Source organism: Dipteris shenzhenensis, chromosome 5 (genome assembly GCF_047967505.1).
Source record: "Dipteris shenzhenensis isolate YYH24624 ecotype China chromosome 5, Dip_SZ_1.0, whole genome shotgun sequence".
NCBI lineage: Eukaryota > Viridiplantae > Streptophyta > Polypodiopsida > Gleicheniales > Dipteridaceae > Dipteris > Dipteris shenzhenensis.
This window is the reverse complement of record NC_141600.1, coordinates 14310629-14335067: the sequence shown is the minus strand read 5'-3', so window position 1 is coordinate 14335067 and position 24439 is coordinate 14310629. Positions and strand designations below refer to the sequence as shown.

The following is a 24439-nucleotide window of genomic DNA, read 5'->3' as shown; positions in this document are numbered from 1 at the left end:
GGGCATGCAAGGGGGGGGATGGGGGATCGGACGGCGGGGGAGGGGGACACGTGGAGGGGGACGTAGGGGGAGGATAAGGAGGGAGGGGTTAAGGGAAAGGTTAAGAAGGTAATTAGGCAGATAAGCAAGGGTTAGGGGGAGAGATTTGACAGGCCATGAAAACAAAGAAGAAGAAGTTCTTCGAAGATGAAGAAGAAGCAGATGAAGAAGACGAAGATGAAGATGAAGATGAAGAAGACGAAGCTCACAAGAAGAAGAAGAAGATTATTGTGTGTGCAGCAACACAGGGTTTGTCGCCATAGCCAGCCTTCTTCTTCTGCTCTTCTTTGATTAGGGTTTTCCTTCCTCCATCTCTACCCCTTCCTCCATCGCCATTCCTCCTTGCCACCCTCCCCGATGCCCCCCCTTTCCTCCCCCTCCTGACCTCCATGGCCAAACCCAAGCCCCCCAAGCGCTCCGTCGACTCCTACTCCATCCCCGGCACCCATAAAGTCGTCCGAGGTGAGCTTCGTCGTTTTTCATTTTTGTGTGTGTGTTTGTGTGTGGTTTTCAGTGTATGTTTGTGTTTTCCTTTCCTCCCCCGTTGCTCCTTCCCCTCGCTTGACTCCCCCGTAACCACTCTCCCTCGCAGTCGGCGATACTGTCCTCATGCGTAACCAGGAGCCCGACAAACCCCCCTACGTCGCTCGCATCGAGAAAATGTGGGCCGACGCCAAAAGTAATGTCAAAGTCCAAGTCCGTTGGTATTACAGACCCGAGGAGTCTGTAGGTGGGCGCCGGCAGTTCCATGGTGCCAAAGAGGTTTTCTTCTCGGACCACATCGACTCGCAAAGTGCTGATACCATCGAAGGAAAATGCACAGTACATACTTTTAAAGGATACACTAAACTCGAGAACGTGGATTCGGATGATTACTTTTGGCGATTCGAGTACAAAGCAGCTACGGGAGCATTTACTCCAGACAGAGTTGCCGTGTAAGCAATCGGGGTTTCCAATTCGCTTTTTCCCGGTTCTTCGACAAATCGTATTCCCAGCTGGTGCAGTTTGAACGTAAGTTATTGGTGATGTCGTGCAGCTATTGCAAATGCGAGATGCCGTACAACCCCGATGACTTAATGGTGCAGTGCGAGGAATGCAAAGACTGGTAAGAATAACATTACGCCCCTCAGCATTCTGAATGGAGTTCACGAAGTGTTCTTAGGCTTGAAGCGCTTCCATTGTGGATAGTTTTGATATTGGACGTGCAAGAAATTCAACGAAACCTTTGGGTGGTCATTAGATACGCTTTGTTGACCTTGTGCAAGGAACTTCAAACTAAGCATAGGAAACGTGATTCATGCTAGGGCTATGTTGGCAATTGCTACATGCCACCATGCAACACATTTACAAACCTTTCAGCATGGACTTTGTTAAGAACCGCAAACCATCACCATCACCATCACATTGAAAGAAAGATCACGTGATCGTCAAAGTACAACGGTCTTATTTTCCTTTCGTCTGGGCCCTGGACAAATATTCCGTTTTCTTGTGGAAGGAGTAAGGCCCCTGAGGATACAGACTTAAGTGTCTATATACGTGCATTGGAACTTTTGTGGTCGCTCGATATTATTTCACGTGAATGTGAACTGGTGTTTGCCTAAACCAACTATATCCATACACTGGATATATAAAAAATGGTATATAATAATACAAATAAATAAATGGAAAAAAATTAAAAAAATATATATATATATATATATAGAGAGAGGCCTTATGGGCCTATGAAACAAGGTACAATCAGAAATGTAACTTATACAAGCCCCTATGGGCTGAGGCAAGGCTCACTAGGGTCCTTGCTGAGTGCTAGAGAGAGAGAGAGAGAGAGAGAGAGAGAGAGAGAGAGAGAGATTATTGCCCTCCCTTTTGAACTTGTATTATTAAATAATTAAGAACACCATGGAGACATGACAGGGATTTCATGTAAATGATAGGCTACGCCTCCAAATTGTAGGATCTCAAATTGGATGCTTATTCCTTGTCTAACTCTAAGCCTGTTTGAAGGCCATCCAGTCAAAGGGCTTATTTGGTGAAGTGTGCGATGGAGGGCCTTTTGTCATGAGTCCATTCAATAACAGCAATCAAAGTCGTAAATGTAAGATGATGTCATCTATTTCCACAATGCAAGAGACCAAGATCACAGCATCAGAGATTTCCCCGTGCTGGTCAGCAATTCTTAATTGGTCACTCTAGGGCCAAAGCAATATCACAGTCAGAGGCGTATGCACCATTTCATATCATTTGGGTAAATCTAGCCTTCATTGAAGGTGGTCAAGCAGAAGGTGGGGACAATATGAACACGCCTCTATCTTGCTGAATTAGTCACAGCATGAGTACAGTGCAGACCTTCATAGAATTATTAATCCCTCTCGAACTTTGAGCAAAAGAAAATGTCACATATTGTTCTTACATAAGCTACAATTGGCATGGCATGCTACTTAATGCAAAAAATGTTGTGTATTTTCTCTCTCTAGGGACATGCATTTTGTTACTCTGAAGACAAAATCCTTTTAACTGATAAGGCCAGACAAGGACACCACAACCCCAGCAGAAGAGAGAAGCACAACATCATTCCAACAATGGATCGATATTAATAATGTTACTGTCTACCACATATCTGAAGCCATTTAAGCAGGAAACCATTTGCTTCTGTATAGCTCTATCTATGATAACTTCTCCCCTTCGTGCTCCGGTTTTGCATGAACAGAGCTTTCTGAAACGTTTGGGGATGCTGAGGTTTGCTCTGTCTGCTGATATACCTTCTCCTTGACCTTGCCCGGTGAAATGCAGAATGATGAAGTAAGCTTCTCCTCGCTCTTGCTGGCTTCGCATGCCATCAAGGCCATCCCATGCACCATTACAGAAAAGAAGTCTATTCTCTTTCTTGTTGAAGCAGCAGGAGTGTTTCTTGCTTATTTTTGTATAGCAGGGCGTCAAAAAAGAATTTTTTCGTATCTTCATGAACATCATTATCATCTTTTCATTGCTGGAAGGGGCCACTGTGTAGTGAAGGCCATAACTAGGCCAAGTTAGTCGTGGTCAGGACTAGTTGGGCTAGACCTAGAAAGGGCATAATAGGCTATATAAACCACCTCAAATTAGATCTTAAGAATTTTGCAGATTTTGTATAATATGGAAGACGCGGTGTTGGGGGGGGGGTTCTATTGGACGGTAAAACAAAAAAAAGTATGAAAACCCAGTGAATTGATTTGCGTTTAATAGGGCTGGAGCACCCTAGATCTGGCTGACCAGGTCTACAGACTGCCAGCTGACCAGAAGAGGACCAATTGACCCTCATTCCAGATCTCTCCACGGAGTGCTGACTGCATCTGTGGGACTGCCAACCAGGGCAGCCGCTGTTGCCTACAAATGGGGTGCCATTTCCTGCCCATTCTCGGGCCTGCGACAGCCAGCAGACCTGCCCTATTCCAGGGCCTATGCCAGCCATAACTGCTGGACTCATTAGCCTAATTGGATGCCCTAAATTAAACCTACTCTCATCTTCTCAGCCAGCAGACCTGCCCTAATCCAGGGCCTATGCCAGCCATAACTGCTGGACTGACCCAGCCTAATTGGATGCCCTAAACTAAACCTACTCTCATCTTCTCTCACCTCCATCACTATATGTGTCAAGTCCTTTCCCTCTCAACGACACACCGTGGTCCAATAGCTGTTTTGTCAAAGAGAAACTCCATCAGCTACCATGAAAGCTTTCTGGAAAAAGTGAATAGTGCTACTATCCCAGCATCACTCGCCTGTGGCATTGTCTATCCAAGTCGCGAGCATGCCGGAATCATCAAGATACCTAGGCCCAAGAGGTCCATCCAGTTGCTCCCCTTAGATGCATCCTTAGAGTTCCAAGCATCCAGGTAAAATTGGTCTAATACTACAAGATACTAAACATCTTGGGCCTGTTTCATCCTGATCATCCTCCAGGTGCAACTACAACATCGATCCTTGGAACCTGTATTGTAAGGACCTGTGTCTATTTTGTTTGTTTTGTTTTGAGAGCCGGCTTTGCTGTGTGAGGCACTTACACCCACCAAGCATCTCATGGAGAACTCTTTCCCCCTACCTAGATCTCCACTTATTGGTCTCATGCTAGTTGCCTCCAGAACTTCTCATGTTTCTGGAACCATGCTTGTCGTTGAGCCCCATACATGTTTCAATCCTGAGTCCACCAAGGTTACTTGATTATGACCTTTTGGTTTTCTGACTGAAACAAAGTCTTCAATCAGGTTGCCATTAGAAGACAAGTAGAGAGCTCCGACTGCTTCTGCCTTGAGAATGCTCCCTCTCTAGGTCTGGATTTTTTTCACCCTCAACATGAACATTGTGACCACAATATGCTTTGGAAATCAACAATAATACATAAAGGGAAAGCATACCCTAGTCTGTCACTTTTCTTTCCATTAAAGCAAGTTAGGTACCTCCTTGAAGTCATTCACTAGCGATTTCCACTACTCCACATTCCGTCAAGAGTTGGTGCCTCATTCTCAGCATTATTTGAGCAACATGACTTTCACATAAGGCTCTAGATCCTTTCACCATTGGACGTGGACCAATGACACTTATCTCAGGTCTACTAGGTGTAGCCTCCAAAACAATTCTCCTTGTACTAGATTGACTGAAGTGAATTGATATTTTTTCTTCTTGGACTCCTTTTTCTGATCGGCCGCCTTTTGCTTGCAATCTTGCACAAGGTATCTAGGCTGATCACAATAATAGCATTTCCGTACTCATTATTTGAAGAGTTTCTATTCCCTCCTTGTTCTGTTTACTCTTTACCATATTTGCTTTTACCCTTACTAATAGAAGTTATAAATGCCTTGCCGTCACCATCTTTGTTCTACAACTTCCACCAAGCTTTCTCCTCTGAGTAGGAGAGGACAAACCTCCTTAAAGGTGAGAGGCCTCGACCTTCCTCCAATCATTAGGATAGTCACAAGCTTATCGAAGCTGCGTGGAAGCCAGCTGATGAATAGCATGACTAATTGGTTGCGGCGAACTGTGGCAAGTTGATCCTTGAGAACCTTTACCTTGACTAGACGGTCATTGATAGGTTCTCCCACTCCTAGCGTCATCGTGAACAGCTGATTTTGATCCCTCAAGATCTTTCAGGCATCACAGTCTCCACCAATTGACATATGGAAGAATTGAATCGGCATTCGCTTTGATAATCATTGTGCTTCAGCATCTCGGAGCACCCAATCTTCGCTCTCATTTGGATTTGCCTTCATAACTACCCCGCCCGCCAAGTCCTTGTGGTCCTGGAGCTCGGTCTCAACACCTTTAGTAATCTCCCAAAATGCTATTTGGTAGTTGCTCCCATCTAGCATCCCTGCCTCTCCAACGTTGGGGATAGGCATACGAGATGTTGTGGGTGCCTTTGTGGGTTCTTTGAAGATCTTTGTCAAATATTTATTTTTTCACTCATTGCAAGCCTTCACTTGATTTGAAGCACTCTAGGCTGAATTTTTAGTCAATCTCCTCTCTTTGAGCAAGAGCCTCCACCTTCATTTGCAAGAACTACTCCTATGGGTAGGCTACCTGGGCTTTACCAAGGACTTCGCCTCCCTAGGCTTTGATACCATGTTGGAAAACACACCTAAGCATGTGCCTCTAGAGTAGACACAATAATACAAAAGGAGACCTTAGTGTACCACGATCAAGCTGTGTCCTTCGGAATGCTGTCTTCTACCTCAGCCTGCGTTATCAGCTCCTGGGAATCCCTTAAATACAAACAAGCCCCCTAAAAATAGGTGAGGGTTGGCTGCCCTCATCCCCTTGAGTCTGGTCGCTGACTGGACAGCTAACCAGTGGGCCAACTGGCCGTTAGTATCTGACCACAAGCCAATAGCACCCCACTGCTCTGGAGCGCCAGCCTCTCTTCTATTGACTATTCTGTTTTTGGACTCTTACTTGAGAAGATGTCATGATATCTCCAAGGATTATATGTGATAGTGCTTTTGTGTACATTGGTTCCATCTGGATATCTAGATTACCATTGTAATGAAAGCCAAGCTTCATTGCAATTAAAAAATTATCTAAGGTTTAGCCTTTGGTCGGAGAGCATGCCTTTTTCACATTCCATTGGGTGCCGATGCTTTTCTTATTTTCTTTCTATACCCTATTCCTTGTGTGTGCATTGAATGAATGCATATTAAAACTCGATTTCAATTAAAATATCATCAATTTTGATGTTTAAAAAGTTAATTACTGATATGCATCTGCTATAGCTTGACTTTGATATATATTAGAGCTACTTTCTTTTTAAGTCAAGAAACTTGATAATAATTAGAAAATAACCTTTAGGTCAGCTTAGAGAATCCTTTGTATGATTGTTTGAGAGTCCGTGTTTTCCGCTAAAGCTTCATTCTGGGCAGCAAGGAAGAGAAGTCTCAAAAGATGATTGCCTCACAAGATATTGATAGAAGTGATTTTTGAAGGACATTGGGACATTCTGAGTACTTAGTAGTTATTTTTGGGTTAAGTAATACTCCAGTCATATTCAAATCTAGTCATATTCAATCTGATGATGAGCTCTATATCTTGGAAAGACCTAGTTGGCACATTCTTTGACGATATCATTATGTTCAGTGAGGATGGAGAGGAGCATAGGAAACAGTTGAGGATCGTGTTTGAATTGTTGAAGGAACATCAATTATTTATAAATGCTAAGAAAAGTTAATTCTTTCTTCTAGAGTTAAGATTTTTGGTGCATATAGTTTTTAAAAGAGAAATGTTGATGGATTCCAAAAATTGGACGTGTTGAAGATAGTGCATGAAGTAAGGTCGTTTCTAGAGTTATTTTCGTTTTACAAGAGGTTTATTCATCATTTTGCAAATAAGGTAGCTTCTTTGCATGACTTGACAAGACAAAGAAGGCTTTTATATGAGGTGATAGAGAGAAGATAACTTTAAATGTACAAGAAAGCTCTAAATTTGGCTCATGTTTTAGTGACTTACAAAACCCATTTGTGAGTCAAGTAGATGCTAGTGGAGGCTATAGTGGTATAAACCGAAACATCCCCTATTTAGGTTTGGTAAGCCCCAGCCCCTGGTAAGGTGCAACTTCGTAACAGAGTCCAGTCAAACCACGGGACGCACCTGAATACAACCCACGTCGAGCCACCTCTTGAACCAGAGGTCTAGACCACCACAGAGAGCCAGCTAGCCTCGGAGTCCAGACATGCATCCCATACCACATGCATTTCCTCTAGTTGCTACTCCTAGGCCAACAGTTCTATGTTCGGAGGAGCGCTCTCCTCGGATCCCTTTTAATGAGCCCTTGGCCTATACTTGTACACTAGGCCGTGGCTATCTTTTAGCTGAGAGTCTATTCTTTAGCATGCATGCCTAAAGTAACTTAACTTTACTTAGTGGCCAAGTATAGCTCAGCCATGCCACGTCTTTAGCGGGCTAGCTCATTCCACGGGATCCATACTTCACCTTTGCTAGCTCTGGTCATAATTCTAGGCTATTCCTAACTTTTTAGACCACGCTCTAACCTTAGATCCAATCCTAGATCCCAAGTTAGTCAGGCCTAGGATTTGGCAAGCCTATATCTTGGTTAGTCCACCAGCCATGGACATAACATTCTCCTCCCCTTAAAATAGATTTATGTTGGCATAAATCAAGGTAGAAGAGTTGAATTAGTGTCTCTCAGACTATACTTCTCAGTCCTTCGTTTGGTTGCAAATGGTAGCATCTGTGAGATATCCCTTCAAAGGAATTTTGGAATCAAAACATTTACCATGCATGGTAAATGGAGAAGTATCGGCTCTAGAATCTTTTGAGTAAACTCAGAAGTTGATTCCCATGTCCTTACTCAATTCTCATAAGAGACTTTGGGTAAGTTACATTCAATATCCAATTGAATATTCTAATTTCGATTCAGCCCAAAATTAGAATCAATGTTGTAGTCTTTCATTGTGATGCCGAAGTCTACCAATTCTTCTTTCCGATTTTGGATTCTATATAGTATCTGTAGGGTAGTATTTGAACTGTAATCCCTCGGAATCCATCTGAATTCTTGCAGGAACAATAGAAGAACTTAAAGCACCTTGCAGATGACTATATAACTTTCTTAAAATGTGACTTCACTTACCAATATCCTTTGAGTAACAACAATCTATTGGGTATGTCTTTTCAAACACACACACCAATAGATAATGCAAGATATTGTAAGGTATCTAGCAGCTGAAGGTCTCAACTAGAACTTCCTTAGCTCTTAGCAAATTGATTAGCTTTGCTAATGCTAATGTTTGAACCATATTCTAATTATTAAAGTCAAGGCCTATTAGTATTGGTTATGAATTCCCTACCACATAGGAATTTTGTTGCAGCTATAATAGTATGTGTAGTGTGCCATACCACCACCCCTCAAGATGATCAATTTGGATCATCAAGTGTAGACCTTTGTAGGATCCAAATTCAAATCAAGGTCCACTAAAATCCTTTTCAGGATCATTGAATCTATTGCTAGATAAAGTAATTTCAGGTTTTCTCCTCTCTCCCTTTCTTAAAGATAAAAATAAGGGATCCTAGACTTGTATCACAATACTATGGCCATGAGGAAGAGGTACGGGTGGAATATGAGTCAAGTATGCAACTCGACTTCTTTCATGTCCATCATACATAAGGTTTACTCTTACTAGAGTTGCCTCTTTGCTACTAGAAGGGATCCTCAGCCAAGGAATCCTCTTCATAGCGTATAAAAATGTATACTCGTGAAGTCTAGGTTACTTGTATTCTACAAGAGTTCTCAATTCAATAGTATTCAGGGTTCGTGTCCTATGCTTAGTGCAAAGGAGTGGATGACTGAGTTTAAGTAGTTCTCTTTCTGAGTGAATCCTCACTCCGGGATAACATAGTTGATTCAAAGGTTTACTTGAATGACATAACAACATAGCCATGTCAATAGGTAAAGGTCCTAGTCTTGTTTACACATCGAAATGACATCCCTTGGATTTCTTGAACATGTTGTTAGCCAACCACACACCTTTCTTGTCACCATCATTAAATTGATATGACCTGCCACTTCATGACTGATTAGTCAAATCATGACTTAATTATTCACACTCTCGGCCTCAATTCTTGCGTCATGTACCACAAGAATCTCTCATTGGGTGATTGGCCAAGATGTGGATATCGAGACAAGACTAGACCAAATAAAGAAACAAACATATACTTAAAATCATCATAGAATACAAAGTACTTTAAAAGTCTTTCCAAAAATATGCTGTAAATATAAGAAATTTCAAACTGTTTAGAAATAAATTCAGATATTGCAAAAGAACTTAGAAGAAGACATTACAAGGTAGCAAATAACATAATGGAGAGCCTATAATGATAATCCTTAGAGCAGGTCACTTTTTTAGCTCCCTGATTGTAGGCTCGGCCCTCCTTGCTCCTTTCTTGAAGGGGGCTGGTTCCTCCATTCAAGGGCCCGGATATGCATGTAAATACAAACTTGTGCCACTCTCCACTAAAAAAGGAAAAATGTTAGTACAGGTAAATAATCTTTGGATGGGGTTTATCTAATACTTCTTCCAGGAGGAAGTTACGTAGTGAAAACTAGGAGGATTTACAAAATACTAAACCCAACACTAACCCCGCTACTTAGTGAAACCTGTAGTAGCTAGCAGAGCAACGTTTTCAAGCAATCCTCCAAATACACTATTGTTTGGACTGGCTAATGTTGTCCCTTCAAGGTGTTGCACACAACTCTCGATGTCTAAGGGGCAACTATGCCACTTGATTGCCGTCCAGTATGCGCAGACTTTACAGCTTCTCAGCTATCCAAACTCTCCCTCTCCCTTTTTTGCAGCAGACCGTGCATGTAAACTACTCCGAATATAAGTGGCTCCTCAACACTATTGCTTAGTGGAGGCTGCCCCACTGTTGTATAGCAACAACTCATGGCCAAATGATAGCGACAGAATGCTAAAATTTTCACACAGCAGCTCACTATACTGTTTGTTCTCTTCAGGCCAGCGATCAAGGTTAAAACAGCGACCAAGGTAGGCGGCAGGTGGTTGGTCACTAGGCAGAGTTCCCCACAGGAGAACTGGTTGACTTTTACCAAACGAAAGCTGTAAATGCTTGTGATAGGTACGCTTGTAGTGAGGCAGGTCTGCAAAAGATCTACTGGGGCAGAAAGAGCAGTCATTTGCAGCCCGATTGGTGAAGTAGTGACGACTTATGGGTGTGGGAAGGAGGCTGAAGTAGAGGCTGAATGGGCTTGTGCAAAGAGTTGCAAAAGGAAAGGACATGCACGGTTTGCTTGAGGGTGTAGGCTGCATGGAAAAGATGTGGCATGCAAGCCACAAGTTTTCCCTTCCTTTTAGAACTTTAAAAGTACCTTTCTAACTCAAAGTTTGCTAAAGGAAAAACTTTAGCTCTAGTGGGATACTTTTAGAAAGTACATCTATATGCATGCATGCATTTATCCACTTGGCAATTTTGGAACTCATGTGGCAGTTCACCTCTAGTTTGCATGTCAAATACCCATGCATGCACAGAAAGTACTTGCATGACACACAACTAAAGTGAAAAGTAGAGATATTCTAACAGTTACCTTTGCTAAAGATACTTTCCTAGGCACGCAACCTCGGAAAGTACGTGCATGGCACACATGCACCTTCCCTTTGCCAAAAAAGGACTGCATGTCTACAGTTGTACTTTAACTTTTCACCAAGCAAGCAATCATGCAGCCTCTAAAGATCCACGAACAGCCCAAAAGCATCCAGGCCACAAGGCGAGCTGCCCAGCAGCCCCTTTTCAGCTACCTTGCAGCCTCTCTTCTGTAATTCACAGCACTGGCTGCCAGCCGAGCTGCCTTGCAGTCTGTAACCTGCAGGCCTGCGCAGCAGGAATCTTCCTGCTAGGCGCAGCATCAGCCTACAACTTGCAACACAGCCTCTTTTGGCAATCCACCTTCCTTTCCTACAATTGTCATCGGACAATTCTCCCTCTTCTTGCTGTGAATTCTCTCATTGCGCATTTCTCTACCTTCATCTCCCCGTGCAAAGTGTACAAACTTTGCAAATACAGCCAAAATAATAAAAAACTAAATTCCAAATATTTTGAATTTTATCTTGCACAGCCATATCACCAAGGAAAACCATGGAACTCAAGTACAATGAAAAAAAACCAAGCAAAACCACGGTTCTGATATCAAATGAAACATCCCCTATACAAGTTTGGTAAGCCCTAGATCATGGTAAGGTGCAACTTCGATCCAAGGTCCAATCAAACCATGGGATGCACCCGTAAACAACTCATAAAGGTTGTAGCTAGCAGCTCACCTCATAGCCGTAGACTCAATACATCGGGCATGCTCGAGCTAGAGGTCTAGACCACCGCAAAGAGCTAGCCAGCCTCGAAGTCCAGACATGTGTCCCATACCACATGCCTTTCCTCTAGTTGTTGCTCCCAGGCCAGCAGGTGTACGTGCGGAGAAGCGCTCTCCTCGGGCCCCTGATAATGAACCCTCGCCTATACTTTAGCACACATGCCTAAAGTAACTTTACTTTACTTTGTGGCCATGCTCTGCTAAGTATATTTCAGCCATGCCATGCCTTTAGTGATTCCTAACCTTGAGTTAGACCACACTCTATCCTTAGATCTAATCTTAAATCCTAGGTCAGTTTGGCCTAGGCTTTGGTAAGCCTCTATCCTAGTTAATCCAGTCATAGACGTAACTTAAAACCTTTTGCAAGAAGTAGTGGCTGTTTTCAGAGCAGAAGGCTGAAAAAGACTAAATTGAATTTTGAAAAGGAACTTCTAGGAGATACTATCTACTAGGTGCTGATTTATCGATGCAAACCAATGGCGAGAGTGTTTGCTACTTTGCTAACTTTTAGGTGCATTTAATTTTCAGATACAGCATACTCCTAGGAAAGAGAATGTGGTTGCCAATGTTTTATCTCAAAGGTCACAAGTTCATGCCATATCAGTAGCTCATCATGATGATCCAACTTGGGTTACTTCAACCTTTAAGAGTACCAGAGACACCTTGGAAGCATATTACTGTGGAATTTATTATTGAGTAAATTTTGTAAGCAAGGGCACTTCATTTCTTGCAAAAAGAATTCAAAGGCAATGGAATAATGAGGCTAGAATTGTTGACCAAAATTATTACCCAAGGGATAGAGGTTGCAAAGGATAATGACCCAAAGAGAGAGCAATCCATCAAGTCGATCGAGACATTATAGTTTGGCACAAGCCATGTCCAAGATCAGCTTCTGGGAAGTAACCATGAGTAATTGGAGCTTGGAATGCTGATTCTTTAGGTTTGCATCGAGAAGCCTCATTTCTTGTTAATCCACTCTAAAGTAAGGATTAGAAACGGCATCATTAAATTGGAAATTATGTGTGGTAGCCAGATATTCCAAAGAACATGAGCTCTAATAAGAACACTCCAAATAGACATCACAACTGCAAGTGATACTGGTGACTTTTTTTTCTATCCCCTATACTTTCCTAGCAACAGGTCATAACATAAAAACATGATAAATATTTCCACAGACACCAAGGCTTCATTTGCAAAAGTCATCTGATTTTCTAATTCTATGCCGATGATCGCATGATGCATAAAGCCTTTACCTTTATCAGTGATGTATTTGTTGCTAATCCGCTCATTGAGGAGGACAAAAAATCAATATATGAGTGTGCAAAAGCATATATTCAGGCTCACGAATACGAGAGCAATTTTGCTAATAAGCAATAGCATTTAAGGAAGGAGATTGGGTTTCATTACAATTCAATAAAGTAAGGCTGAAATACAACTTTGGAAATCAAGTTTTGCTTGTGAAACATGTCTTGTGAGATTTTGATCCATTCTAGATTTTACAAGATGAAATCCAACTTTGGAAATCAAGTTCTGCGTGTGAAACATGCCTTGTGAAATTTTGATCCATTCTAGATTTTACAAGAAATTAATGATGTTTCTTTTTGTTTACATCTTTTATGGCATGTAAGCATTCATTATATTGTCTTTTAAAGTGTTATGAGGGCCCATTACCATCTATAGCTATTGATAAAGACCATCTTGATATTGAGGATGAGGATGATTTTGTTCTTCTTGAGTATAGTTTTAGGCATAAGAACTCTTGTATTTATGTTAGATGCTATGAGCATAAGTATTTATTGATATGTCAGCCCTAGATACTAATTGGATTGGTCAGTATTTTCATCTCATTCAGCTCTATGAGGAAGCTTTACAGGTGAGTAACTCCGTATGGGTTGTCAATTGAGGACAACTGTTTTGGCAATGGAGGAGAGAGACACACACACGCAAGCACGCAAGCACGCACGCACGCACATACACATTCCAAAACACACATTCACATTCCAAAAGAATTGCGATTGGCCTTCTGGCTTCATTTTACTCCCTACCACTTGTTCTCATCACCATCTCACCTCTTGCTCTTCTTGTTACACTTGGAGCAGCCACAACAGCCCTATAAGCTGAATTGCAGTTTCATTCAAGAGCATCATGGTTTTGTCTAGACATCACCTATGCACTCCGATCCAGTCTTGTTAGCTGAAATTGCCCTAAATGTGCTACCCACACTTGGTACATGTATGCTTTCTTGCTGTATATTCTCAGTGTTGACATCATCTAGCAATCTTTGTCCTGCAAATATCACCACCTTTTCCAGATCTTGTAAGTATCTACATTGATTTGCTGGTTTTTGGATTTCTTTTTGGCATTATCTTCTACTATCTTTCAATGTTTGTCTCGTATGGAATTTGAAGGTACTGTTATAATTTCTGTTTTGTTTCTAGCTTGATTCCATTTTGGATTTTAGTGATTTATGGTTATTCTAAACAAGTACTGCCAAGACCTATTGTTACCAATGTCAAATCTATATGTTTTGAAGCTTGATGAAGATGATTTAAGCAACCTATGAAAATGCAATATCAAAGTAGTAGAAAAAATTAACAAGTTATGATAACAAGAGCTAACTAGGGGGGAGAATATTGGCAAATCATGCCATGCATACAAGTGGTGAAAAGAATACAGGGACCAAATCTTCAAGGCAGGCTCTCATTGATCCTAGGTGACTCTAAAGACTCATTAACATTAGTGCCATGACGCACATATAGTGTATGACAAAATGAATCCAATAGGATGCAAGATTGTGTGTTGTGTTAATTGAAGACAATAAGCCATTCAAATGTTGTTCAACTTCCAATCATGTCTCATACAATATTCAACAAGAGTCCTCTGGTATTTAAGTTAACATGTATTGACAAAAGGTCTAACCAAGCAGATGAAGAGATAGTCTTTCCTAACTAAGGCATGCAACTGCTCCTTGAGTGAGAAAGAAGGTGGCTTAGAGCAACAGTGTAGGACATAATTAGATATACTAAAGAATGCTATATAAGCTCTCCAAGCCTGTTCATGATAAGCTCAAATGTGTGTGGTTCCTATGTTCATGTCTAATAGGCATGCATAGAAGATAATTCTTTTTTCGTAAGGGTTACGATATGCCTTTCTCCTAACCTAGTAGAGAGAAAGAGGGTTTGGATATTTTGAAATGTGCTTTTCGACCCCCCCCCCCCCAAGCCTCTTCATGAGTTGGACCATGATAAGCTTAGATGTGCGGGGTTTCTATGTCTAATAGGCATGCATAGAGGCTAACTCTTTAGTAAGAGTAGTGATGAGCCTTGGTAGGCAACATGATCGACATTTTGATGTTTTCAAAGTATATGCTTTTTCTAGCGGATATCTCTTGATGTGGTTGACATCTTTCAGGCCGAGGCCCTTCCATGTTGATTCCGACATTGGCTAATAGTAGTAGTACTAGTGTGTGCCTTTCTCAATATATTTCTTGCATGTGAGGTCTTGGACCTGGGAGAGCTGATTGGTGGTGGAGCAATTTGAGTTGGCTTTAGAGTTGGGAAGCGTAGAATTGATTTCTTGAGTGTCTATGCTCTAGCTTGTCGTTCAATAGAGGGGCCTTTTTAGAGACTTCATACAAAAAATAAAATAAGTGTAGTAGTGCTAAAAGAGTGTAGTAGTTTCAGAAATCTTTCTTTGGAGTTGGTTTCCTCTTCATGCTTAGATCTCTACTTGTTTCTTTTGGTTTTGAGATGGCCTATGATACGATTGATTGGGCCTTTTTGGAGGGCACTATTAGAAAACATGGCTTCTCAGATTGCTGTAATTAGAGGCATTAGAACCATGCACTCGAGCAATTATACGCCAGCTTCTCTTTATCTCTACTTGTTTCTTTTGGTTTTGAGATGGCCTATGATACGATTGATTGGGCCTTTTTGGAGGGCACTATTAGAAAACATGGCTTCTTAGATTGTTGTAATTAGAGGCATTAGAACCATGCACTCGAGCAATTATGCGCTAGCTTCTCATCTCACGCACGCACGGACGCACGCATGCACATGCGAGCCTTTCTCTACCGTGCTCTCGGCTCACCAGGACTGTCCTTTGGCACCCTTACTTTCCTATTTTATGGCTAAGACTAGGTACTTGATGTCACACAGGGGTCATGGTTGATAGGGATGGGCCTAGTAGTCTCACCAAGGGTAAGCAGAGGTTGCAAATGATATGGCTCTCTTTGTCTATTCCATGCATAGATCGGTATCTCCTAGCCTAAAATCATGTGTGGGTCCCTATTCTCGCTCACTCTGTCATTATCATTAATGCCAACTTATTTCCGTAGAAAAGAATGGCACTTCAAGGCAAAGGGGATCGCAAACGAATGCAAGGGCTATGCTGCCTTTTATAGCCCTTTCTGGAGATTGGCTCCTCCCCCAAAAATGAGGTGGGAAAGTAGATTTGGATCCCTTAAGCTGGCATGTGAGCTAGGTTTTTATGGACCTGGGAAACTTTGATTTTCCATTTGGAGGGTTGTGCAAATTTTCTATGATTGGTGGCGGCTGGAAGGACACTTGGTCCTAGTCTTACCACGTGTCCTTGCCATGTCACCCTTACCGTCATTCAGTTGGATGACTTAAAGGTCAGTCGTACAGGACCTTAGGATCACACAGTTGATCAACCCAATGCAGGTTTGCACACTTCTAGTATTGGGATACCTTTCTCCTGAATATACTAGGTTCATGTGAGCAAGAACCTGAGGGTATCAAGTGTACATGGTTTCATTCCCTTGGAACCTTTTTTATGTTGATGTATCTTCCTGTAAATTCATGCAATATGTTTCCTTCTGGAAGCATTATATATTAAATAAGCTCCAGCCGAAGGAAATTTCCTTTCAAATTAATTTCACAAGAGTATGAAGCCAGAATGTCAAGGTGTTGCAGAAAGCATGCATAAATCAAATCAGTCAATACTGTCAGGCTGCTATGTCAGTCAAATAAATAGATGTGTCTTCCTTTACCTTTTCCTTGGTTGGGGCCACTAACTGATTTTTGTGATTACTTGTTGCTAATACTCTGCATACCTTATTTAATGACGTAACATGTTCCACTTTTCAGGTTTCATCCATTGTGTGTGAATCTTAGCCCAGAGCAAGTAAGGAACTTGGAGCATTTCTATTGCACTGATTGTGAAAGTGAAGCTGATGGAGATAAAAAGATGCTGATTAATGGAAGAGATATGTCTTCCCCTGAATCAGAGGTGTGTAGAGTGATTTCACTGTTAGCGAAATCCTTCTTATAATGTATATTAGCATCTCCACCATTTCTGTACTTTAAATAAACTATTTTGTTCTCTCTTTACTTTCTATCAAGGAAAATGATAAAATAACTTTCCTGTATTCTTTTTAGTTTAAAAGGGTCTAGGTGAGCCAGCCAGTGGATTTAAGTAAGGAAGATTTAGAAAGAGACCAATGTAAATGGGACTCTGTCTAGAATTGGGAGTTTTTCCTCAAAGTAGCAATAGTGTCTTACGCTTTCTGTAAAGTGGATAGCGCAGATCTTGTATCTATATGGCTGGAATGGTGAAGCAGATCAAGCACATTCATTATAATGAAGTAGGGCCTTATAGCTCGAAAATGAAATTTTTTTACTATTATTGCCAAACTGCTATAACTGGCTTAAAGTTTTATATTTGGAAGTGAAGTTCTCATAAATGCTCCTTGCTGTCTTAAAATATAAAAACAGACCAGTTGCTTGATTTTTAATCACTTCCCAGAAATATAATGCTTTTCTTGTGGCTGTGATTTCATTTTCTTTAAGATTCTTGATGACAGCCTGAAATTTGGTGATCTCATTTCTTCTTAGCCTCTTAGACTACAGGTTGGGGGAAGGGACACCTAATCCTCCCTTCTCTAGGGCTTTGATGTGGTACTAGAGGCCAAGAGGCTGTATGCTCCATTGAGACTTCAGGGTGCTAACATGAGATAAGGAGACCTTGTGGAAGACAAGAAAGTGAGGAGAAAAAGAGAGAGATGTATCAACATCCACAAGAGGTGAAAATGACATATGAGACAACACCAATATAAAAAAAAGATTACCCACCCCTCTATGGAGGAACTAGAGGTGCTTGGTACATCGCTGATGGTCTAACAAAATCCTATCATGTAGTAATCAGATGGTGTGGTAGAACAAAAAACTAAAAATCTCATTGATGATTGCTATTTGTGCTCAACTAGTCCATGGCCGTGCTCGTGGCTCGATGCATAGATGGATCTGTGGATGGTCTCCAATCATGGTCGAATGCTCGAAATATACATGCTCCGCCCTTCCATATCTAGCTCTTCCGGATGTCTTGGGTGCAATATAGGGTTTGCTTCACTCTTATTGTAGACATACACCATCTCTTCTTGTGTGTGGCCAGGCTTCTCAGTCCTTGTGCTCCGAACTGACGGGGGTTTATGGCAAATAGTCCAGTCCCCCACTTTTTTTGGCTTCTTTGACTTTCTCTGGCTACATGAATTTGTGCATGAGCTTGAGTAATATCATTTCATATCCAAATCTTTATGCCTTTCAATTTATTTGCTTGTTTGAGAAACTCTTTTTCCCGTCTCGTATTCAACTCAAATGTGATGATGGCATGCTCATCGATCTCATCAGCTGGATATTTGAGTAGAGCTCCATGTTAACTATATAACTCCCTACTAATGCATGTGGAAGCAGCCTTCATTGTGCTAGTCATCCATTGAGAGGCCCCCCATCCTGACATCGACTGTCTTTTTCTCTTTGTCTGTGTTTTCTTAGGTATGTTCAGTTCCAAGTCAGTGTGAGTTACCTTGAATCATTCTCTCATGAACTGCACTGCATCTACTATTTCTCCTTGGATTTTAGTAACCTATGTATTGACTCCCTCACATCAATTGAGGTGATAGGAAGGAAATGCACACTTGGACCACTTCATAGACCCCTTCTTGTCTAGTTGTATTTGTTTGCTCCATTTTGTTCTTCATTTTCTGCAGACATATATTTTGAGATCTGCAATCTCTGGTTGCAATGAATATATGTACTCATGCATATCAAGCAAATTCACATTGCGTTTTTGTGATTGAGAGGCTGGATGAGCCACCTGGGGACCGTCCAACCGCTCTGTGCTTTTTAACGACTTGGACCAAAGGAATTTGCGATTTGTCTTGCTTACTTTTTCAAGATGCTCATAGAAGCATGTTGGAATGGAGATTGCATGAATGAGAATTTGCAGAATTTCATAGTTTGCTCAATAAAAAGTAATAACAAAGAGAAAAATACAATTTTGCATTTGCAGAAGTTTTTGAACTTGCACTGAGATTGAGACGCCCCCCCCATCCACCCCCATCCCCCTTTATCTAGGCTCTTTTTATCGCTCAAAGGGAGATACAAGACCAGGGTGCAGAGCACCTTACAAACTTGGAATCAAACTCTTGAGAGAGAGGACATAGACATAATTGCAGGACAAGAATGCTCAAGTTGAGCTATATACAAGGAATGACTAAAAAATGGGAACTAGTGAGGATTGGACTCCCGGGGCACCTCAATCTGCAAGGAAGATGCCTGCATAATCACAGTTTCATCCCACGTTAGTTGCATCCACTAGATCTCTAGAAAAAGAGGGAATTTCAACGGAAAAAATGTATTGCAAGTCAACAATTCTCAGATTCAAACTCCCCTTCCACTTGTTCCCCCTTGGCTATGGAGCCCTTGGTGCAATTGCAGCCCCTCTTGCTTGGATGGATGAGATCTTGGGGCTGGAGAGAGAAACTCAGAAAGGTGATGTAGGCTAGAGAGAGAGAGACCTTTATGGAGTAATGGTTTGGAGAGAGAGTGCTGATACTTCTCCGAGGAAGAGGGAAGAGAAAGGGGTGCTGCCGCTGCTCTAGAGGTGAAGAGAGGGGAAGAATCCTGCAGAGAGAGAAGCCTGAACTGTAGAGAGAGAAATTGCTGCTGTAGAGAGAGAATTGAAGGAAATGGAGATGAGAGCAAGAGAGCAAACCACATGAATGTATTGAAAGAGATAAGGAAAACAAGATACAATCCTAAGGTTTTGTCTTAGTGACAAAACCTTATCCTAATTGCTAATTGTAGTTAGGGTCCTAACTGTGGTTAGGGGGAAAAACCTCTAATGAGGGAAAAGTGCCCCTAACCCACTTATTGGTCATGCATTGGTCCCTGCCATGAATTATGGCGATAATTCCAACACCCCCTGCAGTGCCAATGTGATGATGTACAAGGAAAGGATCAATCACCAAAAGGAGATAAGTTCAGGGCACTATGAAATGCCTCAAACTTCTCACGTGGAAGTGCTTTGGTGAAGATGTCTGTAACATTGTCATGTGTGGAGACATAGATCATATTGATCTCCCTTGCATGCAACTTCTCTCTGACATAATGATAATGAACCTCAATGTGCTTCGTGCGAGCATGAAACACATGATTCTTTGCAACTGCTATAGCACTCTGACTATCAGTGAGAATTGGAGAAGGACTCTCCAATGATAGATGAAGATCAACAAATAAGCGGCGTAGCCACACACATTCAGCTGTTACTGTGAAAGTTGCTCTGTACTCAGCTTCACGTGAGGAAGTAGCCATAGCAAATTGTTTCCTACTTGGCCAATAAATGCAAGCATGTCCCAAAAAGAAACAATTACCACTTGTGGACTGCCTAGTGTCATAATCTCCAGCCCAATCTGAGTCACTGTAAGCATGCATATGCAAGTCACCCCCCTGGGAAACATCAAGCCACAAGACCTTGTGCCTTGCAAGTAATAGAAGATGCATTTTATAGCGTGCCAATGTGCTGTCTTTGGGCTGTGCATATATCTGCTCACTTGTGATACTGCAAACTGAATATCGGGCCGTGTATTGCACAAATAAATGAGGCATCCTACAGCCTGGCTGTAGAGTGTGGCATCTACTGATTCATCTGCATCATACATAGTAAGCTTCAGCCCTAGCTCCATGGGAGTGGCTATAGGCTTGCAATCTTGCATGTTGAACTGATCCAATAGCTTTTGCACATACTTGGATTGAGACATAATAATGTCACATATCTCTTGTATAGACTGGATCCCCAAATAAAAATGTAGCGTGCCCAAATCTGACATGTCAAATGTAGCTTTCAATTCAGCTTTGAAATCTGCAATTTTTGCTTCATGTGACCCTGTGAGCAGCATGTCATCTACATAAAGAATGATGACTAAAATATCCCCTCTATCCTTCTTGATGTATAGGGTAATTTCTGTTGGACTGTTATGAAGTCCCTTGCTGGTCAGAAAGGCATCACTCTTGGAGTAGCATGCACATGGGGCTTGTTTCAGCCCGTACAATGCTTTATTAAGCTTGCAAACTTTACGTGCATTACCCGTGTCGCATCTATGTAGCGGCAACTTCCTGTCCGAAAGTTCTAGATCTCCTAGCCCGAAACTTCCTGCTATAGGTTGTTATTTGATGTGGTGGGAGAAATTTTATGGCCTCAAGGTCATAGCATGAGTTGGCATTAATGATGGCGTTAGGTCCAAAAGTTGAAAAGGAGTATACCCAGTGTACTAGTGCTCTTAAGGTAAGGACACTCTGGGTAAGGTATATATATGAGCCATGGGATTATTTGAGGATCCTTGGGATGGACTCCTTGTGATATTGGGACCTTGAGCAAGTCTATGCCAAGGTTGGCCAAACACATGGGGTATGGGACGGGGTTGTGGTCATGGGTGCAACAGGTTGCTTGGCTAACTTTAGGCTTGGAGGGTGATCTTTTATACCGGTTCTGTGATTGGGAGGTGATCTTGCCGACCCTCCTATAAGGTCCTCACACAATGTACAAAGGTTTAGATAACTTGGTGGCCCCTGCAGGGATCCCCCATTTTCCATGGCGCTCATGTTGACAATTATGCTAGTCCATTTGTGCCCTCCCGTAGAGACATCTCAGTGTACTTATCTGCCTCTTCTTCTCCTATTGTACATCAGCCTTGGGAGTGGATGCCTGCTTTAGTGGCTTCATTATTGTATTTGGTTTTCTTCATTCTCATAGACCCTTCGAAAAATTTAACTTTCATTTTTTCTTTTCCTTAATCTAATGCCATGGTTTTGCCTTCGTCTCTAGTGAGAATCAATTTGGTGTAGTGTCATTCCTACTTCATGACATCCTTCTAAGTGCTTAGCAATTACTTTGCCTCTGTCTTCAACTAAGAAAAGTGTTTGTGCCTCTCAGGTTGCAACTGTAGATTTTTGATCTTTAGAACAACAAAAAATCTAAATTTGTATGATTGGACTTATTCTAGTCTTACAAAGGTATATATACTTCTTCTAGGATACTTTCTTTCAGATTTCCTTCTCTTCCGATTGATCTTTTGCTTTGGCTTCGACCTCTTTCAGGCTTCTCCATGGTGTTTCTTCTTTATATGTAGCTGGTTAACACAGCGCCTTTATGGATAAGATCTAGTTTTCGGCTTTTTACTTTTGGCACAAAGGCTTGAATTGATTTGGAATCAGGTGTTGCTTTTGCTGATCGTTCCGATGGTCTCTTGGTCAATGAACTTTTCATGCATCTTGGGAATATGCATATCCCTTGGTTTATCATTTTTAGAATTCATGCCAGCTCACTACAAAGCCCCCTAGTAAGCTTATGAATGTGTACAATTATGGTGGGTATAACTGCCTGTCTCTTGCTTCCAAGGTGTTCAAAACTTGAGTTTTTCCTGCTCCTCAAGCTCAATGACTAAGATTTACATGTGTTCAATATGGATCCTTGATGTTTCTTTCTTGGGTAAGACTCTCTTTAAAGCAGGGGTTACGTCAGCTTAGTCTTTCATTAGATGTAGATCCAATATTGGCTGCTCGCTTGTATCCATTCTCCTTGTTTCGTTTCTTAAATTAATGAATTCTGCTTGAAAAAGGACATCAGAAGAAATGCCTGCAGATCTACGTACACTTGTGTGTGCCATGAAACAAGTATGTAAGACCATCGAACAAGATGGGCCAGTGAGGTGGAGACAACACAGCAGCACTAGATTGTGGAAGACATGGAAGAGACTTTCCTGGATTTGATACATAAATTATTGTTGTTCTAGTGGTGCATGCTTTTTTAGATGAGATATAAGGTGGTGGTTGTCCTCGATATCATGTCATAGTGAGACAAGTAGTTATGACGAGGCCCTGGATGCCAAAGTAGTGGGTTGTCCAACACAGAGACCTGATGCGGGCCATACTGCCCAGTCTACTGTTGAAGCTATTTCATTTCATGTATGGGGTCATGGGTCATTTGAGGACAATCTCTGTCAATATGAGGACATTGAGGAATGCTAAGGTTTGCTAGAAGGAATTTAGGGTCTTTAAGACTGTCTTAAAAGGGTGATGTGAGTTTGCCAAATTTTCAAGGGTGTACATTTAAGTTTTTTTGACATGAGTGACTAAGCCTCAAAGAAAACTGACCATTTAGTGAAGGTAGCACACAAGGGATCTAGACCTGATGCCAAAGTAGAGGGAGCAAGAGCAGAATCTTCTGACAATGAACACAGAGACCTGATGGCCATACTGCCCAGTCGACTGTTGAAGCTATTTCATTTCATCTGTTGGGTCACGGGTCATTTGAGGACAATCTCTGTAAATATGGGGACACTGATGAATGCTAAGGTTTGCCACAAGGAATTTAGGGTCTTCAAGATTGTCTTAAAAGGGTGTGGGTTTGCGCAATTCAAGGGTGTATATGTGACATGAGTGACTAACCCTCAAAGAAAACTGACCATCCATTGAAGGTAGCACACACGGACTTCAAACACACATTAACCATATTTTCCTCTTAAGAGAAACAGGGGATAGATGAACATGGAATCCAAGCACTAGGTTGTAGGAGTTGATGGCTTGCCATCTCATGTTGGTGGGCGAGGCAATATTATGAGGAAAACCTTGAGGCCTGAACGGATGGTCTGAGTTTGGGAGAAGTGTATGGATGGTGTTCGAATCAGAGGGAAGAGTGAACCTTATAGGGATTTGCTACATGGATTGGTTTAAAATTTTAATATATTATTGCTGTCAATTTATTGCTTATAAGGATTTCAAAGAAAAACAATTTACACGTTGGTTGCCTTCAATTTTGTCAAATTTTAAGGTTTTTTTGGTTTTCCATCACTTTGTTTCTCTTCAACAGGTGGAACCAAAGCGCCGAAGAAAGTGACCAAAGACGGACTTTGGACTTATGTGTGCATTTTGCAGACGAAATGCAGTGTATTGTTAGAATGTGCGTCATTGAGGAGAAGAAAGTTGCCTGGCCTCCTTAAACTTGCTCTCTCAAGGTTTTGATCATGCAAGGTGCTTCATTGCACCTGAAATAGTTAAGGTGTTTAAAGTTGGAGAGAAGATACTTGTGGGATAGAATCCTGCATATATCAGGGTGGGTTCTGTGCGCTAAAAGATGCAGTGGACTGTTGATCTGGTGCTAAGGTTCACGGAAGATCCAGTCTAGATCCATGTGTGGGCAAAGAGATGGAAATCTGAACCCTATTATGTATAGTCGATGTGTTCATATGTAATATAATGAGGAAGAGCTTAGCACTAACACCCTTTATCATGTTAAATTTTCAAGTAGTGCAGAGATGTTGTGTCTATTTTATTAGCAGGTCCTATTCATGGTTTTGCATGCTTCACAATGCAGTGTTCACACGGGTGTGGGATAGGAACCGGTGCTTTCTAAATGGTGAGCTGCTTGTAGCGGAAGACGTGGTTCACACTTTTCTTGCAGGTGTAACTTCTCTGTAATTTGCTGCAGGATGAGTGCGTTTTCCTTGTTTGCTTAATCACTACAAATTTTAACACTTCTTATTTCAGATTCAAAGAAAAGCACTTTTTTTAAAATGCATTTGCCTTGATTAATAAAATCTTGTACTCTGGTCAAAGTAGAAGCATGATGCAAATGTGCTTCTCTCATGAGTCTAGTAAGAGGCATTTGTTTGGAATTGAGATATTTGAAACATTGAGAACTTCTGAAGGTGATCATATTCATGGTTGAGCAATTTTTTAATGTGTTTTT

At 41.5% G+C, this 24439-nt stretch overlaps 1 protein-coding gene across 1 annotated transcript; it reads left to right on the top strand.

The window, feature by feature from the left end:
* The first annotated feature begins 156 nt into the window (after nucleotides 1–156).
* Nucleotides 157–24099, top strand: LOC147901658 (chromatin remodeling protein EBS-like). The gene is made up of 5 exons (XM_087374493.1): nucleotides 157–501; nucleotides 632–974; nucleotides 1076–1144; nucleotides 16504–16645; nucleotides 23561–24099. The coding sequence occupies exons 1-5, from the start codon at nucleotides 429–431 to the stop codon at nucleotides 23585–23587; spliced, it is 654 nt and encodes a 217-aa protein (XP_087230619.1). The 5' UTR covers nucleotides 157–428; the 3' UTR covers nucleotides 23588–24099.
* Nucleotides 24100–24439: the final 340 nt, after the last annotated feature.